Here is a 13,675-nt window from a genome sequence, read left to right on the forward strand (position 1 = left end):
GAAATTTACTTACGTTAAATCACAGCTTAGGAATTACTCTATTAAAGAAACGGGTAGGATATCACATGTAGTTCCAGCTGAAAAACTATAGAATGACTGTTTAATGCAAAGGGTGGGTTGTTAACAATACAGGGAGGGTTTTAAAAGTCCAAATACTCGTTAAATACATAAAAATATCTTTCCTCTACTTTGCGGAAATTCGTTTTTCGCGGGTGGTCTTGGAACGCAACCCCCGCAAAAAACTAGGGATTACTGTATTTATAAGTCATTGTACATCACTCATAGTACTGCACACCCCTTACGCCTTATTTAAAATCTTTATGGAAACTGGCATAAATGAGCGTTAAAACCTGACTCTACTTATTCTCTACCTTATTCTTTTCCAACAATCTTTGATATTTTAATAATGCCAGTAAACAAACAAATTAACCACAGTGAGCCAGCCTACCTTGCTGAATTACTCCTGTCCGAACGTCTTACTTTCAAATCCACATTAAATGCTTTGGCAGTAACTGTTAGCTAAAGTTACTGTTGCATTACTTAAGGTGGAAGCGAAAAAATGAAACGCTTCTTAGCGAACACCAGTCACCGGTCCGAATGTTAAATAATACACCTACATATAGTCAGCACAAAAAGATTGCTCACACATTAAAATCATGCCCAACATACAGGAAAAACGTTCAGGAGTAAGTTATAATCCAGCGTCAGGTAATTTAAGGTGGAATCGAAAAGTTGCAAAACAACATTGAGCTTCTGGGCTAACTCAACGTTACGAATCAGTAGTTAAAATTTATATACGCATATAGTTAGCATAAGAGAAAACAGTATAAAAGTATTTAACGTACTCAAAATTAACAATACTTACATTTTTTTCCAGTTCTTTTTTCCATTTCACGCGTTGTCATGGCGGCCATTTTTGTTGCGGCTTTACAAACTCCAAAAATACCATAATGCTTTGCGTGCTAGCTTTAGCAATTAACTTCGTTTTTGTTTGCAGCAGCAACTTTCTGGGAAAAAGCAGCACCCCTCTGCAGATAGAGGGCAGACTTTTTTGTGTGTGCATCAGTTTTTTGTGCTGCATCAGTTTTCTTTTTGTGCGTGTATCAGTTTTTGTGTGCACATTAGTTTTCTTTTTGTGCGATCAAAAGAGTCCAATATGGCGTGTAGTTCCTTGACAAAACGGTCCTTGGGATTGTCGATATGTTAAAGTAACCAGCAATAATAAATTGATCAAAGTCAGTAGAAATAAAAGACAACATCTCTCTAAATTCATCAATAAAATTAACACTGTACTTCGGAGGCCTGTAGACAGTTACTAGTAATATCGGTGGTGTCCCTTTCAGAACTGCACAGAGGTACTCAAATGTTGTCACCAAATGATAACTGCTTGCATTGAAAAGAACCATGGAACAGAGCAGCTAGACCTCCACCTTTTCTACTGGCACGAGATACATTTAAAAAATGAAAATCTGGAGGAGCACTACCAACATTTAGCCAATTCTCAGTTAAAAGTATAAAATCAAGCCCATGTGCTGTAATAAAATCATTAATGAAGTGTGATTTGTTTGTGAGAAATCTGATGTCTAGAAGAGTTAACTTAGTAACTTGTGCACTTTACCACAGAATCTCTGTCTCACATTTTCTTTGCTGTAGATTGGCTACATTCACAGAATCTGACCTGAACTCCCTGTTCTTTCTCTCTCTGATAAGTACTGGAATGGGAGAGATTACAGGCACCAAAGGCCCAAGCTTGTTTTGAAAAAATGTACTGCTGACATCATCACTGCCAGGACCTGAAAAACATCACTTTTCCTCACCCTTATCAGCTGACGAAACTGTGTGGATCTCCTGCTTGCGATGGGGCAATGAGCGAAGCTGCCTTGAGGAGCTTGGTTGAGGAGCTTGTCTCTTCCTTTGAGGTGCTCTAGGTGGTGATGAAGCATGATTTTTCTTAGGGGACACTCTAGGGGGCTGCAGTGGGGCAGGGGATGAGGGTGGAGTAGAAGTGGGGGTATAGAGGACATGGACGATTCCTCTTGGGGTTTTAGTGTCTCTGGCAGCTGATAGAGTTGGTCATTGCCACTCATGTCCAGTGTCTGCTGCTCTCTCAGGTCATCCTCAGTAGGGGGAGGATGTTCTGGCTCTGACAAGGTGTCATCAGCTTGTACAGCAGAGTTCCTGGATGTTGGTGCTGATGTGCCACCACCAAGAGAAGTGGATAGATTGCACACTGAGAAAATGAGATTGTCTGTCAGAAGTTTAATACCCCTCTGATGAAAAATTGAATGTTGAACTTGCTGAGTGTGTTAAGGAGGTCATTAAAGTCTATTTTTAAAACTTCAGACTCCTGCTCGACAGTGTCATTCTTCCAACGTGTAAATAATCCACTTCACATTCGTGTACTCAGCCAGTGCAGCTGGAAGCTTTGCAGTAAGTTCAGGGACTGTGATGTTTGGCTCACATCACACTATTAGTTTTGGTTTTGTTACCCCATTAACAGTGTCATCTCCAAAGATCAGGGTGTCTGCTGTAGGTTTGTGAATATAGCTGAGGCAATATAGCTGAAGCATTTAAGGCGGACTATGTAGATAGACATGAATATGGTTCCTAATTAGCTAAATTATCCAAATATACTGTATCAAACTTATTCATTGACTTTAAACATCATATTGCACTAAATGAACTAGTTGAAGTTTTCTTAAATTGTTGCTGGTGCATCCTGACAGTAATGCATTACAGTAGTCAAGCCTTGAAGTAATAAAAGCATGTACTAATGTTTCTGCGTCCTGAAGGGATAAGGCATTTCTAATCTTAGCAATATTGCGAAGATGTAAAAAAGCTGTCCTAGTGATATTGCCTATGTGTTGATCAAATGATAAATCCGGGTCAATTATGACACCAAGATTTTTTGCTGCTGAACCAGGTTTAACTGGAAAGTCAGCGAGATTTAAAATTAAATCTGATAATTTATTTCTTGCCACTTTTGGACCCAAAAGCGGGACCTCTGTTTTGTTGCTGTTTAGAAGGAGGAAGTTACGCAACATCCAGCCTTTCACGTCTTTTACAAAGTCCTCTATTTTCTTTAATCTGTGTTTGTCATCGGGCTTGGCTGAAAAATACAATTGCGTGTCGTCTGCTTAACAGTGAAGGTTAATGTCATGGTTTCTTATAACTGTGCCTAGCTGTAACATGTATAATGTAAACAATAATGGTCCTAAAATAGAGCCTTGAGGAATTCCAAATCTTACTTTAGATTTCTTCAGATTTCTTCTTTCTTCAGATTTCTTTTAGAATTTCTTACTTTAGAATAATTTGAATTTAGATTGTTTACTTTTACGAATTGATAATGTTCTGTTAAGTAAGATTTGAACCATAATAGGGCTGTCCCTGTGATTCCAACCATGTTTTCTAACCTTTCTATAAGAATATTGTGGTCTATTGTATCGAAGGCTGCGCTTAGGTCAAGAAGCACCAACAGGGATATGTGGCCTTAATCAGAGGCAAGAAGAAGATCATTTGTTATCTTGACTATAGCTGTCTCTGTATTATGATGTTGCCTGAATCCAGATTGGAATTTTTCATATATATGATTCTTATGTAGATATGAACTAAGTTGTTGGGCCATGGCTTTTTCTAAGATCTTGGACAGAAATGGCAAATTTGAAATAGGCCTGTAATTAGACAGTGTACTTGCATCAAGATTTGGTTTTTTGATCATAGGTTTAATAACTGCTAGTTTAAAAGCTTTGGGTACATGGCCCAGGCTAAGGGATGAGTTTACTATAGTTAAAAGAGGATCGATAATAGCTGGTAGTACTTCTTTGAGCAATTTTGTGGGAATTGCATCAAGTGTGCAAGTTGTACAGTTTGCGGAGGTGATAATCTTCTCTAGTTCTAATTGTGGGAGTGGGTAAAAGGTTTCAAGTCTTTCTTTTACAGTTATATTATGTTTTATATCATTCACATCGGGTGGCCGCCAGGAAGGATTTAATCCTGTGGCTTGAGTTTGTTGTCTAATAATCTCAATTTTATTATTAAAAAAGTCCATAAAATCTTTACTGGTGAGAGTTGCTGGAATTAGTTGTTCGGAACCTGCTTGATTTTTTGTAATTCTAGAAAACACACTAAACAGTGCTCTCGGATTATTTTTATTATTGGAGATCAGCGAGGCCAGATATGCTGAGCGAGCTTTAGTGAGGGCATTTCTATACTCTATAAGGCTGTCCTTCCAAGCAGAATGGAACACTTCAAGCTTGGTTGATCGCCATTTCCGCTCTAGTTTCCGTAATGTTTGTTTTAAAGTACAGGTCTTATCATTATACCATGGTGCAAGCTTTTTCTGTCTTATACTTTTATGTTTAAGTGGTGCTACCTTTTCTAAAATAGATCGACAGGTATTTTCTAGGTAATCAGTTAGTACATCTAGGTCCATTGGGTCTGATGGAGTTGGAAACGGGGTTGATAGTTATGGGAGGTTTTCTATAAATTGTAGGGCGGTAGATGGTTTTATTATACGCCTTGTAGAATAGCGAGGGTTCTTACATATATTATGGCTAAGACGTAGCTCATATGAAATTAGGTAATGGTCGGAGATTGCTGAGGATTGCGGTAAGATATTAATTTTGTCAATGTTCAGACCTAGTGTCAGAACTAAGTCTAAAGTGTGACTGCAGTAGTGTGTAGGCCCTGTTACATTTTGAGTAATACCAATAGAGTCTAAGATTGAGGTAAATACCTTTTTTTAGTGGGTCACTTTCCTTCTCAAAATGGATATAGTAATCTTCTACAATTATAAATTTATGATTGCACACCGCTAGGTTTGTAGCAAAATCGCTGAATTCTTTCAGAAATTCTAAGTAAGGCCCTGGTGGCCTGTAAATGTTGCATAATAAAAATGCGTCCTTTTTTGTGACCGGATTTGTAATAATAGTGGAGAGAACCTCGAAAGAAGAGAAGGTTTCACATTGTTTAAGACTAATTTCTAGGGTATTTTGGTAAATTACACATACTCCACCTCCTTTGCCTGATATTCTTGGGCTATGTGTATAATTATAGCCTAGGGGGGTGGCTTCATTTAGTGCTGAATATTCATTTGGTCTAACCCACGTTTCCGTGAGACAGAAAACTTTGAATTTATGATCACTTATAATATCATTTACAATGAGTGCTTTTGAGTTTAGTGATCTTATGTTGAGTAACCCAAATTTTTGTTCTGAGGTGTTGCTGCTAGGTGTTGTGTATGATTTAATATTGATTAGGTTGCTGAAACAGGCTGATTTTGTTTTTCTACTTTTACATTTAGTTCGGGGGAAAGACACAGTCTCAATACAATTGAACCTGGGTGACGCCTCAAGACAGTTCGCAGATGGTCGGTTTAGCTTGTCTGTCTGCGGCCTGGTCCCGACTCTGGATTGTCAGCAGCTGTCTACACTACTCTGCTGACTAACTAAAAGACTATGTGCTATGCTGCAAGAAAGTAAGGCAGCACCCTCCCGCGTGGGGTGGATACCATCCCTACCTATAAGACCAGGCTTGCCCTCGAAACGTAAACAATTGTCTATAAAGCCCACTTGATTTTTGGAACACCACTTGGACATCCAGCAGCTTAACGCCGAAAGTCTGCTGTAAGCTTACTTAAGATTACGACATCGGACATAGTCTTGGCCAGTTTAGTCACCTCTGTAATATTACCCTTAGTTACCTCAGACTGCCGCAGACGAATATCATTGGCCCCTACATGAATGACTACCCTCGAATATCTCCTATTAGCTAACAGTCTAAGGTTGCCACTAATATCCGGTGCTCTGGCTCCCGATAAGCAGCTAACTGTTACTGCCGGCGCCCCTAAAGGAGTAGCTAATTTCACATGTTGAACAACAGAGTCTCCTATAACCAGAGCACTCTTAACAGGCTCCTCAGCGAGTGCTTCGCTGAGCGGGGCAAGCCTGTTTGACACGCGAATCGGAGGAGCATGGTGTCCCGGTGGGCTAGCTTTGGCCTCAGCGTTAGCAAGAGCCTTAGCTTTCCGGCTATGACGCCGAGACGTCACCCATTCACCCTCTAACGCCGGAGTCGAGGGGGTGCTAACTCTCTCTAAGGCACCCGGAGTTGCTAACACTGAATCTCGCTGTTTATCCCTTGACAATAATAAGCTCCGGATGCGCACTTCTAGCTGGTCCACTTTATCCACCAGAGAGCTAACTAGCTGACACTTAGTACAAACACAACCACTATCATTGTCGCTAGAGGTGGAAAAGGGGTTCACTCTTTTGAGCTGGTGGAGTATCTGCAGTGGTAGACAACATGAAATCCAAAATCTATTATTTACATAGAGTAACAAATGTTTTATAGATTATTTTTTATTATTAAAATAATTGAAGCATTTGTAATTTTGTGTTGCGTTATTTAAATGATTATTTTACAAATTAATATTAAATCATTGTGAATTATAAAGCAGTAATTTTGTGTGTTTAAATCAATCAGTTGTATACCTGCCATGGTGCGAACTGAACACTTTTGTCACACTGCTTCTCGTTACAGATAACACCGTGGATGGCATGCGCTATGGCGTATGTAGCTTTGTACACCATGTTAGTGATACGCAGCTGTGACGTGTCTGTGTACGTGTTCTGCAGCGCGCAGATGTCCTCGCTGCCGTCACATATCCGCACGCCCTCCGAGAAACCCGTCAAACTACAGCTGAACGAGCGTTCCCAAAATTCCGTTAACAGCGGCGACTTGAGAACTTGTGCTGGAGAGAGGTCTAAGAGAAACAGAGTTGCTAACACTGAATCTCGCTGTTTATCCCTTGACAATAATAAGCTCGGATGCGCACTTCTAGCTGGTCCACTTTATCCACCAGAGAGCTAACTAGCTGACACTTAGTACAAACACAACCACTATCATTGTCGCTAGAGGTGGAAAAGGGGGTTAAACTAAACATGCCACACAATTTATAACAAATATTCATTCCACCTTTGCACCTGCTTTGAACCACAACAAAATGGCGTCACTGAAGAAATTTTTAGGGTTCAAATGTCCTGAATGAAGAAATTAACACTCTGAAGGTGTGGGCTCTGGAGTGCTGGACGTTGTGGACACTGTAGTATTACACTGTGTTAGATATCACACTTACACCATGCTGTGTAAATCCAACCAAATTTAACAGCAGACCACATCAACAATTTAACTTAAACCAGTAAAACTGTAATGTCAACACTGACCAATTTGCTGTGCAGTGTTTTGGACTATGTTATTCAGCAAAGACATGAATGTGGTGTTTGGCTTTTCCCATATTTATGGCCACATTGTGTATCATTTTCATCTAAAATTAAAAATGGATCAATTAAACTATTTTGTACAAACTTTTAAATTAAATTTATTTACCCTCATTTAATATATATTTAATATATATTAATGATATTTTCTATAAACAAACAGGATAGAAGTATTTTGTGAGAGAAGAAAAACCTTTACACTTCTTAATTTAATTAATAATTATTTGCATGTACTATTTTTACTTACACAGACCCATGAGAAACCATGTGAGCCCTCTAATGTGTGTGTGTGTGTGTGTGTGTGTGTGTGTGTGTGTGATTGAGATGTCACATGACAATGCTGTTATAGGATAATTAGCTGAAGTATTATAGAAAGTGTTTGGAAAAAGTTAAAGAATATCACACTTACTGGAATAATGTTATTTGGTTTTATTCTAATGTTGGGCATTATTTGTTGTTTGTTTTGTATGTTTTTAGCAAATAAACACTTGCTGCTCAGATAAATACCTGTATAAATCTCATAATCTCTGGTGCCTAAAACATTTGCACAGTACTGTAGTTTCTGTTCAAAATGTCTATTTAGGAAGTTTTCTTCTGTGTTTGTGTGTGTGTGTGGGGGGGGGGGGGCTGAATACATAATCATGATAAAAAATCAAGATATACAGTTATCAGTTTAATATTAAATATAATAAGCAATAGATATTCTCGGAAGCATCATGAGGGACAAACAAATAATACAAACACACACACACACATGTATGTGTGTATGTATGTGTCTTTTACAATTTTGTGACTGTTTCAAAGAGATTTGGAGGGTACCTTACCCATAAGGTGTTTCTTGGTGTTCTGCTCTGGCCTAAACATGATTATGAAACACTTGGGAGCAAAAATACAAATAATCAAACCAAAGCTTGAGGCCAAAATAGCAAATATCTCTACAGCCACAGTGAACTTTCCAGGAGAGCTGACATACGTGGGAATAAAGGTAATCCAAACTGCACAGAATATGAGCATACTGAATGTGATGAATTTGGCTTCATTGAAGTTATCAGGCAACTTCCGAGCCAGAAAAGCCAAAACAAAACACAACAAAGCCAGGAGTCCTATGTAAGCCAGTACAGCCCAGAATCCTATAGCTGAACCTAATTCACATTCCAGAATGATCCTTTGCTTATAGTGTTTTAGATTTTTGAAGGGAAAAGGAGGAGATATTGTTAACCAAAGCACGCAAATAATCATCTGTATGAGAGTGAAGACAACGACACTGAGTCTCTGCTGTGGAGGCCCAAACCACTTCATGACATTACTCCCTGGAAGTGTAGCCCTGAAGGCCATTAACACCACTATTGTTTTCCCCAGAACACAAGAGATGCAGAGGACAAAGGTGATCCCAAACGCTATGTGGCGAAGCATGCAGGACCACTCAGAGGGCTGACCAATGAAAGTAAGTGAACAGAGGAAACACAGGGCCAAAGAAAAGAGAAGCAGGAAACTGAGCTCTGAGTTGTTGGCTCTGACAATGGGAGAAGTCCTGTGTCTGTAGAAAACTGCAGCCACACAGAGAGCTATGAAGGCCCCAGCCACAGAGAATGATATCAGTATAATGCTCAGAGTGTCATCCCAGGACAGGAACTCGACAGGCTTGGGGAGGCAGCTGTCTCGCTTGGCATTAGGCCAGAACTCAGGAGGGCACTGTATACAGTTTAAAGCATCTAAGAAATAGAAAATGTATATTCAATAATCATTGTTAGACAGAACCTCACAAAGATAAAGGGGAAAAAACTGACTATAGATGTGAGGGTTAATTCAGCATTATTTGTTCTGATAGCCAACCTGTCCTGTTACTGATCTCTCCTTCTGCGCATGGTATACAGTCATAGCAGCAGAATGGCCTTCCTTTCTGTACAGCCTTCCTAGTGCCAGGAGGACAACTCTCACTGCACACAGACACTGGCACCTGTGAAAGACAACAGACAAATGCAATGCATAATAATATGTGACATTTGAAGATCACAATGCTTTTCATAGGTGAATATTTTTAAGTAGTGAATGAATACCTTTGTTTGTCCCCCAACCCAACTGATAGATCTGCTCATACTGAACTCTTGTCCCTTTGGCTTGGAGGAGTCGTAGTGGCCCACCGTCACAAAATCCAAGGCTCCGCCTTTTTGAACTTGCCAGTTTATGAGCTCATAGATAGCCACAGGATCGCCATTGGTATCAAATGTGACCTGATAGCCATTTGTTGTAGTGAAGTTCACTCTTTTGAGCTGGTGGAGTATCTGCAGTGGCAGACAATATGAAATCCATAATCTATTATTTACATATAGTAACAAATGTTTTATAAATTATTTTTATTATTAAAAATATTGAAGCATTTGTAATTTTGTGTTGCGTTATTTAAATGATTATTTTACAAATTAATATTAAATCATTGTGAATTATTAAGCAGTAATTTTGTGTGTTTAAATCAATCAGTTGTATACCTGCCATGGTGCGAACTGAACACTTTTGTCACACTGCTTCTCGTTACAGATAACACCGTGTATGGCATGCGCTATGGCGTATGTAGCTTTGTACACCATGTTAGTGATACGCAGCTGTGACGTGTCTGTGTACGTGTTCTGCAGCGCGCGGATGTCCTCGCTGCCGTCACATATCCGCACGCCCTCAGAGAAACCCGTCAAACTACAGCTGAACGAGCGTTCCCAAAATTCCGTTAACAGCGGCGACTTGAGAACTTGTGCTGGAGAGAGGTCTAAGAGAAACTCACGGAGCCCTGGGATCACTGAACGGGGAACACTGAAACCTATGGCCCCAGTGCACATGTTAAACCGCAGAAACTTTGCATTTATGATCCATGTCTCACTGCCAATCCACTGAAGAGGAGGCGGTGGGTTTTTCACCAGTTCTTCTAATAAAACTTGCATTTCGCCTGAGGCCAGAAACGCTACTATTACCCGGGCTGTCGATGAGCGGATGACGTTCGCCACTCTCTCCAGTTTACTGCGCGGCTGTGTTCTGTGAAAGGCCTCCGAGTACTCCACACAGATCCCCTCCTCCTGCGCAGCCTTTAGAAACGAGGCCATTCCGTTATTCCCATAATCCGAGTCACTGCGCACTGCCCCAATCCATGTCCAGCCAAAATATTTGACCATTCTGGCCAGCGCTGCCGCTTGGTGGTGGTCACTTGGCACAGTCCTGAGGAAGGCAGGATACTGACTCTTATCGCTTAAACATGCGCAGGTTGCGAAATGGCTAATCTGTTATTCAATGCAGTAAAAGAAACAATTATCATTCATTAAAGACACTTACGGCATTTTGGCAGACGCTCTTATGCAGAGCGACTTACAAGTTTACTGATAGGCCAACGCAGTGTTATGAGGATTGTCCAAGGACTCTTATTGGTGAAGCACAGACTGGTTGCCCAGACATGGAATCGAACCCAGGTCTCTCACATGGGAGCGAATAATTTTACCACTGTACCACACCAAGCAATGTACATCTTAAACGTTAATGTTTTTGACTAAATGTTCCTCCTCGAACATGACAAGAGGAGGTTTAATTTTGGAGAATTTACATATACAGTATTCACCTGTGGAATTCGAAATAGGCCGAGTATTCTGGCCATGCTAATTGAAGGGGTGGAGTCAGAGTCTCCTATGACAGCAGGTACAGCTGCCGCTGTATTTTTTGAACACACATTTGTATCAATAATATATGGTTCAATTCCATTTGCAAACTGAAGGGCAATTTTTATCGCCATGGGCACTGCGGCGCACGTGTCGTATATCTGGTAGCCCAGCGTGATTCCCGGGAGCAGATCTGTTCTGTTGTTAATCTCTTGAACGGTGAACTCCATCACCCGAGCGTGGAGTAATTCCCTGAAATCCATACTGTACAAAACAGACAATGCACAAAGTGTTTAATTTGCAGGTTTCATAATAATAAGTTGCCTTTTAAATTTATGTAAGTCCCTGTGCCCTGCATATTCACTCCACACTCACAGACAGACCTCCCAGAGCACTGAGGTTGTGGTGGCAGCCTGGTGTAGGTGTTCTGCTCTGATTTAGTATAAGAATGAACGGAGAAAACCCCTCCAACCACAAAGTCTCCATTCATATAGATAACGGGCAACTGAGGCTCAGCCCACAGTCTGCAGGCAACAGAGTTAGCTTTACATAAGCTAAGCCCAGTCACCCACAGCACTGACACAATTATCATCACACTTAGAGTGAGATTCATAGCATACTCTAGTCCCTGCTGTCTCTGAAGGACAAGATGACTTACAGTGCTTTAAATATCCGCCTTGCCATGTTGCCCAATTCACCGGGGTGTGAGGAGGCGTGATTTTGTACTGAATGTTTATCACAGCAGCAATACCTTTTTGTTGGTTTTCTATATTCAATAATTCAATAGCTTGTTTATGTGTTACAGAAGATTGTTAATTCAAATGCAGTAAACAGTGGCCTGTTCTCTTAGCTTACAACATTAAGTACAATTTTCTTTAGGTTCTGAAATTAAATTAGAAATTAGTATGCTCAATACATTCAATACATTCTTTACAATATATATAATGAGTGTTTGATAGCTGTAACAAAATAGAGCAAGCATCACATATATAATTTATAACTAGGTTAGCCTTATTGGTGTTGTTACTCAATATAGCAAACCATATTTGAATGAACATTAACCCTGGATTTTAATTCATATATCAAAAATGAAAAACTCAATAGCTTCTTTATTCTAAGATACAAAATTGTAACTTTAAATTATGAAAGTTTTATTTCAAATTATTGCAGCATACTACAGTTATTAAATATTAAATATTAAATAAATTAAATATTAAAATATTAAAAAATCAATAGCTTGTTTACTGTAGGACACAAAATACAAAATCAAATGCAATGCATGCCTCTACTGTAACTAACTACAGCAAGCCACGTTTAAAATAATTCTAAAACTTAAATTTAATAAACACTTCAAATTCAGTTGATTTACTGTAGGAGTCCACATTGTTGAAACATACACTTAGACATACTTTATAGACATATACCTATAGCAAACTAAATTTAGAAGAAAAAAAACAATTTACAATTCCAAAGCCTATGTTCTCTAGGACCCAGAATTGTAAATTGAAATGCTTTTTTAGTGTGCACATTATTGCAGTTTACCTTTAATTTATTTATTCATTCATTATCTGTAACAGCTTATCCAGTTCAGGGTTGCGGTGGGTCCAGAGCCAACCTAGAATCATTGGGCGCTGCCATCTTGGGATACACTCTGGAGGGGGCACCAGTCCTTCACAGGGCAATGGCCACACACACACACACTTTTTTCCATAGAGTCATCAATCCACCGTGTGTTTTTGGACTGTGGGAGGAAACCGACACAGACACAGGGAGAACACACCAAACTCCTTACAGACAGTCACCCAGAGCAGGAATTGAACCCACAACCTCCAGGCCCCTGGAATTGTGTGACTGCGACACTACCTGCTGCACCACCGTGCTGCCCTTTAATTTATTTAATACATGAAAAATTGTATGGCTTCTTTAATGTTGTAGCCAAATTTGACAAAATTTGGATAAACTTTAGCATTTAATGTGAATTCACATTTTGAATGTCAAAATTTCTATAGGTTCTTTAATGGAGGCCAGAAGAATATAAGACCAAATGCACTAAACTGTGTCTATTCACTGCAAAATGTCACAGGAAGCATAATTTGATGAAAGCTGATTATTAGTTCATGTTTTAAACATCCTATTTTTTTTTTCTTAACTGTCCTGCTCTGGGTGAGTGTGAGGAGGTCTCCCTGTGTCAGCATGGGTTTCTTCCAGGTGCTTCGTTTTTCTCCCACTGTCCAAAAACACATGCTGATAGGTGAAAGGACAGGTGTCCCTTTTACTGCAACATATTATTCATTCTTTCATTATCTTTATGTGTTTATCCAGTTCAGGGTCACCATGGGTTGGAATCACTGGGCGCAAGGCAGAAACACAACCTGGAGGAGGCGCCAGTCCTTCACAGGGCAACACACACACTCACACGCAGGCTCTGCACCCACTGTGACCCTGAACTGGATAAGCGGTTACAGATAATGGGTGGATGGATGGCAGGTGGATTGACAAATCAAAAGTGTCCATATGTGTGAGTGTGCGTTCCTCCCAGGGTGTGATCCTGCCTTGCGCCCAGTGAAATGCAGTAAAGTTTGCCCTTTTTCCTCTTACTACAGGAAGTAGAACCTGAAGAAAGCTTTTTGTTGATTATTAGTTCATGTTTTAAACGTTGTAATGTTGTAAAATGTAATGATTTCTTTACTGTAGGTCCTCAACTTCATAAGCTAAATGTATTTTAAGATTGCCTTATTGGTGTTATAAAATACAGCAAGCTATATT

At 39.8% G+C, this 13,675-nt stretch overlaps 1 protein-coding gene across 3 annotated transcripts; it reads right to left on the bottom strand.

Moving 5' to 3' along the window:
- Positions 1-8,075: 8,075 nt before the first annotated feature.
- On the bottom strand, positions 8,076-11,510 carry LOC136709380 (extracellular calcium-sensing receptor-like). Of its 3 annotated transcripts, none has more exons than XM_066684551.1 (6): positions 11,293-11,510; positions 10,873-11,173; positions 9,764-10,540; positions 9,335-9,559; positions 9,111-9,234; positions 8,076-8,989 (listed from the first exon to the last, which is right to left on the bottom strand). In XM_066684551.1, the coding sequence occupies exons 1-6, from the start codon at positions 11,499-11,501 to the stop codon at positions 8,076-8,078; spliced, it is 2,550 nt and encodes an 849-aa protein (XP_066540648.1). In that variant the 5' UTR covers positions 11,502-11,510. The 3 variants fall into 3 exon arrangements, with proteins under 3 accessions (XP_066540648.1, XP_066540649.1, XP_066540650.1); XM_066684552.1 differs by having other exon boundaries at positions 9,335-9,590; positions 9,780-10,540; positions 11,293-11,441; XM_066684553.1 differs by having other exon boundaries at positions 11,281-11,441.
- Positions 11,511-13,675: the final 2,165 nt, after the last annotated feature.

The sequence above is a fragment of the Hoplias malabaricus genome, chromosome 11, assembly GCF_029633855.1.
Source record: "Hoplias malabaricus isolate fHopMal1 chromosome 11, fHopMal1.hap1, whole genome shotgun sequence".
NCBI lineage: Eukaryota > Metazoa > Chordata > Actinopteri > Characiformes > Erythrinidae > Hoplias > Hoplias malabaricus.